This window comes from Ictalurus punctatus, chromosome 26 (genome assembly GCF_001660625.3).
Source record: "Ictalurus punctatus breed USDA103 chromosome 26, Coco_2.0, whole genome shotgun sequence".
In the NCBI taxonomy this organism is placed as follows: Eukaryota; Metazoa; Chordata; class Actinopteri; order Siluriformes; family Ictaluridae; genus Ictalurus; species Ictalurus punctatus.
The window spans coordinates 1,254,001-1,260,000 of NC_030441.2; the positions used below are offsets into that span (position 1 = coordinate 1,254,001).

The window sequence follows — 6,000 nt, forward strand, 5'->3', positions numbered from 1 at the left end:
GGAATTCCTCAAGTCATTGTTATGACCAAGGTAGATAAAGCCTGTGAGCAGGTTAACCAGGATTTAAAGAAAGTCTACACCAGCAAGAAGATCAAAGAGAAGGTAAGTGTGTGTGTGTGTGTGTGTGTGTGTGTGTGTGTGTGTGTGTGTGTGTGTGTGTGTGTGTGTGTATGTGTGTGTGTGTGTGCGCAAATCTTCAAACTTTAGAATGTCCTGTTTTTCAAGCAGTCCAAAGGTCAGATCTGATTTATTTCCTCAGATGGACCTGTGCAGCATTAACTCGGGCATCTCAAAAAACGCCATCTACCCTGTGAAGAACTATGCTGGAGAGATCACCAAAGATGACGGCATTGAAACGCTCATCCTCACAGCATTGAGAGATATTCTAAATTTTGCCAATGACTATGTGGAACGTGAGTTGGAAGAAGAAGCCTAGTGATGAATCCCCAAGTATAAAGTGAATGAGGTTTGAGGTCAACCTTAGATTAGTTGTGTGCCATGTTTTATTCTTAAGAGTCATAGTCTTGGGGTAGCAGATGTATTAGAAGCTCAGTGTAGTACACAAAGTTTCCATATATGAAGAAAAAGTTCAGGTTGCCAGATATTTTTTTAAAGAAGCGCCTGAGACAGGGTTTTTCGATAGAATGAGACCTAAAACACCTAAATCAGGGATAGAATATGTGGACTGAAGAAACTCAGTACAAGACAGTTTAAAAAGAATAATATGATATATGAATGAGAAGAGGACAAACATTGAATAGTATATTGGTAATATATTGCTGAATGAATAATCACATTAATCACTGCAAATTTGGTTTCATTTAACATAATGGCTTCCATGGACTCCACCTGCCATGGTTCAAGAATATTAAGTAGAAGGTCAGACTCAAGAGACATCCATGCAACTGAACAAGTAGCTTTGTAAATTTTTCTTATGATACGGTTCATCAAGCTGAAGTTTCCTTTAGAGGAAAAAAAAAATGCCACCAACGTCCAGTTTTCTCTTATAATGAACTTCCATTAAGTGATTAACTTTTGTGTCTAACTGCAGCATATGGTTAAGTAATTCTTAGTATTCTGTCTTAGTGGTGCAATTTGTGCTGAACTGTGGGCAGGTGGGACAACTGTCTGAAAACAAAAATCAAATCGAACAGTTGACTCGTTCACTTCATCTTTCAGAAGAAGAAGAGGAAAGAGATTTGTTTGCAAGAGCAAGAAAACAAAGCAGACACCACTCTTTCACTTCATCATTTTGCTTTGTAGCAAACCAGCATCAAAACTTTTGAATAAACTACTTCTTCTTCTTGACTGTTACTAAAATGTATTACACCCTCAACATCCACAGTTATGTTGGGTTTTAAAGAAAACATTTGTCCAGTGACTTCTTTCTTCAAGTACCAGAACATTGTAGTTACCAGAGACGTTTTGATGGTTTGATAATGCCAGAGTCCACATGAGAGCCTGAATGACATTGTGTGTTTATGTAACACTCATTAATTCCACAAATTTGCCTTTACATACTGTTGACTGTGAGAAAGTTTAATAATGTACCTATAAGAGAGCTATTTTCACTTCAATCAGGTCTTTCCCAGCATTATCAGTACACAGTATGAGCAACACAATGTGGATAGAGGTGTGGTATATTTTGTTACACCTCTTTAAAATCCCATTTTCACATAGCATAATGTTAGCCACGACATATTGTGAACAGAGTCCACTGACAACCAAATAATTCCACCGAAAAGCAACATTTACCCAATCTTCAACTGTCTATTTTATGTTCCGACAAAGAGGGGAACCTTGTGCTGTTGTAGCTCATCTGCCTCAAGGTTTGCTGTGTGTGAGACTTCTTCCATAAATGTTCATATAAACCTCTGATTTTCCTCACAGCTACACTAATGTCAGAGCTTCTTTTATTGAAAACGATTCAACGTCTTCTAACCAATCAGAATCGAGCATTCCGGGGCACTCTTGTGTACATCATCCATCCATCCATCCATTTTCTGTACTGCTTATCCTACACAGGGTCACGGGGAGTCTGGAGCCTATCCCAGGGAACTTGGGGAACAAGCCGGGGGACCCCCTGGATGGGGTGCCATCAAATCACAAGGGCACAATCGCATACTCACACACTATTTAGAGCTGCCAATCAATCTACAATGCATGTCTTTGGCATGAGGATGTCAGATATAGATGTATATATTTAGATAAATGAGCTTTATTTTTTTGAAGAATGCAATCAAACTGCTAAGAAGTAAGAGGCTTTGGAAATATATATATATTATAAGGAAATACAATCAAATACCACAGCACTTAAGAAGCATGGATGTAAAAAATGTTCATATTTAATAAATCTGTAAATAACATGTACTTAAACTTAATGGTTGCACAGCTCCTCTGATAGCACATCTTTCAGGTTTCAGTCTCCTCCTCCTGCACCACTCTCTCATCCTCCACACAGCATAGCACTGCTGTACTGCCTACTGGCAACTTTCTATTGAATATTTAACATTTCATGTAAATGGAAATGAAAATGGACTAGAGTTCAAATGATGTCTGGAAGAAGATGATTAGTAATTATAGTTATTGATGGTTATTATGTAACGTAATAATTTCACATCCACCCTATATGTTTCCACACTCGTCCATATGATATTTTATTAAAATATTATAGAGCTTTGTTGTTTTTATAAAATGCACCCATCGGCAAAGAGAGCCAGCGTGAAGCCGATTTATTTCCCGTAGAAATGTAAAAAGCATAGTATACTTCATTAAAAATACACTTTTACAGTCCTGAAGAATGTAAACTAGGATCATCTTCATTAACAGAAGTGCACCTGGAGCACTTAGAGGTGCTTCCTGATACCAGTGTTAGTTTCATGTTTTTTATATGGACACACACTGGCCAACGCGTTGCTATTGGCCGGGCAGTCGCAGCAATTTAATGAATCATGTGTCCACCCCTTCCATTGATCAAGGTCTTCCTCAAAACAATTGGTACCGACCTTGTCAGGCCATTATAATGCAGGAAGGCATCGCTTTCTGTTACTTTCAGCGGGTTAAGCAAATTGTGTCACCTACACTTTGTACGAATTATTAGAGATGCTCGGATTTGGGATAAGTGATTTGCATTCAGAGAGGTCCCACAAGCCTCGATGGGGTACTTCCTATTTGAAAGACTATATATCCGCAAGCCTCATAATGTCATACGTCATTCAGACACGACCTTCACAGAGTAAAAATGACATTCAAGACACTCCTTATCTGACAGCTAAACTCCACACATTGGGTCAAATAACACAGGAGAATTTGCTACAGGATCTAGAACCTCAATCCTGGCTGTATATCAGGGATGCTTGTCTAAGTGAGTTATCGCTGGGACTGCATGTATTATTATCCACTTCCTCTTGAAAGGAATTTTTGTCTCACAGAGCAAGAGCTTCTCTCAGGAGGCTTCTTTCTTCAACTCGATGTCTGGCAATGTAAACACGCTTGATGACTTACATGAAACGAGTCACTTATGTGCGCTGAGCTCTCCAGCTGGAGGGAAATCCCTGACATTACTGAATGTGAAGAGTCCACCACAAAAGTCTCTGTATTTTTGTTACTCGGTAAGTTGTTACTCTAGAAATAGTGAAGAATTAGAATGAGTCTCATTAATATAAACCTGTGGTTTATCTTGTGTCTGTAACTACTGTCAGAGTTCCTGTTATAAAAGATTCATTAATAAATTCTGACCAATCGAGCATTCAGTACCACTGTGGGGTAAATAATATTAACATTAAATTGTAGGTACTGGATTGTTGCCAGTGGAAAATCTCATAGCAGATGTTTCAATTGTAAATACATTGTTTGATTAAATAAAAGTATATTTGTAGTATTTGTGCTGGTGACATGTAAAAAAAAACAACCAATTTTTGTTTGTCCCCTCAGTGATGAGTAGCAACCAGCTCCACCTGTGACTATCCTGAAGGGCTTGAAGGGCTTCTTACATGTTAATCAAATGTTTAGTCTTGAGTTCTCCTTGTTTAGTGCTGTATTGAGGATAAGATGGTAATTTTGTAAACACTCTCGAGTTTATCTCTCAGGTTTCCCGTCTCTCTGCAGCTTTCTCGCTGTGTCAGATCAAACTTCTTGGACCTTGTCTCTTGGGGTTCCTCTGGTTTTCTCCAGTTCCTTGCTTTAAAAAAAAACTTGTTTACTTATTTCCTTTGTAAGTCGGTCCTCTCTGACCTTTTATTTTTCAGTTTACTCCTCGTGAGCGTTTGGCTAGGCCCACTCCATGGTCTGTTTGTGCAGGGTTGGTAGTTCACTGCACTGCATGTAGGTCTCTCCATCCTCCAGCCTCAGGTTCAAGCCCAGTGTGGCGTAACCCTTTGTTTCCCCCTCTTTAGAGGTGTTCTGCCTTAAGTTTATTTCCCAAGGTTTAGCCCTAATTACTGAGAGAGTAGTTAGTCAGTGTTCCTTGGTAGTTAATGAAAGAGGATTCGTTCTTTGGATGTTTTAGTCCTGCATATTTATGTATGAACTATGAAACAGTGTTGTACATTACTCGTGTTTGTGTTATTTGTATCTGTCAAAACATGTTTAGTGTAAAGGTAAAAATCTTAAAAAATAAGTAGAACCAAACATCATTATATTTATTAATTTAATGGAATATAAAAAGTCCAGAGTGCAGTAGGAACGTGACAACGACAGAAACACAAACCAGTTATGATTACAGTAGAAGAAATTAGCTTTACTTTAATAATGTACTTTAGACACAATTTCATGCTTTTTCACTGTCCTAAATACTCTGCACTGGTGTAGGGGTGGAAAAGAAGAAGAACAACAACAAAAAAGCCTTCACTCAGATTTCTCACTAGGGTTTTGGTCTTCCAGGGCATCGTTGGCGAGATTCACGATCTGATCGAGTGCCTTGAGGATCAGAACATCCACGTCATTTTTCGTATCCACCTCCTCGTGGTAGTTCTTCACAGGGAAGATGTTGCTCAGTGGAATACCCAGCAGATTACTACACATCTGCATCTGAAAATATTTATTAAAAAAAAACAAAAAAAAAACAATGAATCTATCAATTCATTTAACTGATAAATTATCAAATCTGCCACAATTATAACAAATCACAAGTTGCAGAACGGAACTTTATTTAACTCCTTAAACAGATGCACTGACAAGCTTTTTGCTGTTTATAGTTGACAACAACATCTAATAATATTTAATAATTAGTTTTACTTCAGTTTTTGGGGTTTGTTACTTTCCAGAAGTTCACTAGACTCGTTATCAGAACCTACTGTGAAGCGGAGAAACAGTGCTGCTGTGAGATCAATCTGGGATCCATTTCATTTTAATGCCTTTATGATTTCCAGGAAGATTTACTTTTACTTTGTGCTGTGTGAAAGTAAATATTCTAATATGGTGATATTGAACACTATTTGATTAAAAAAACAGCCAAATAAATAGAACTGCCTTCTATTCGTATCAGTATTTAAATTCATTGAGAACATATCTGTTCAATCCCAATATTGTAATCAGTTACAATCCTAATATACACCATTTTATTACACAATTACCTTTTCTTTGATCTTCTTGCTGGTGTAGACCTTTTTTAGGTCCTGTTTAACCAGAGGGCAGGCTTCATCCACTTTTGTCATGATGATAACTTGAGGCAAATCTGTACAATAGGATGAACAGTTTATTATCTACAATAAGACTAAAACAGGAATTCTAATATGATATGAAGATAATTTTCCTATAACAGCACGTCCTGCAGTGTTTAATTCTTATCACAGTCATTTATCACTGATTACAATTTTTATTAATTAAAGTTTTAACTTTAATTAATTAAGAGTTTCTCTTACGAGCCTCTCTCTTTATTTTCTCCCCTGATGTTAAGATAAAAATCACAGCTTGCCGTGTTACTGAGAAACCACTAATCATAATCTCCTCTGTCCTGAAGATCAGAAAACTCTGTTGCAGCTTTACCTCTGACTGTTACAA

General features: G+C 37.5%; 2 protein-coding genes across 17 annotated transcripts in view; one reads left to right on the top strand and one right to left on the bottom strand.

Moving 5' to 3' along the window:
• Window positions 1-6,000, top strand: part of LOC108262077 (interferon-induced protein 44) — a 168,791-nt gene that overhangs the window by 62,896 nt on the left and 99,895 nt on the right. The gene's annotated exons all lie outside the window — the stretch shown is intronic.
• Window positions 1-6,000, bottom strand: part of LOC108261259 (interferon-induced protein 44-like) — a 20,543-nt gene that overhangs the window by 10,187 nt on the left and 4,356 nt on the right. For 6 of the 7 annotated variants that reach the window (XM_053676172.1, XM_053676175.1, XM_053676170.1 and 3 more), the window contains exons 7-8: window positions 5,574-5,674; window positions 4,635-5,028 (exon numbers count right to left, since the gene is read on the bottom strand). In XM_053676172.1, coding sequence (XP_053532147.1) covers window positions 4,846-5,028; window positions 5,574-5,674 — 284 coding nt within the window. In that variant the 3' untranslated portion in view covers window positions 4,635-4,845. Of the gene's footprint in view, window positions 1-4,634; window positions 5,029-5,573; window positions 5,675-6,000 lie in introns of those variants that run through there. The other variant, XM_053676171.1, reaches the window with a different exon arrangement.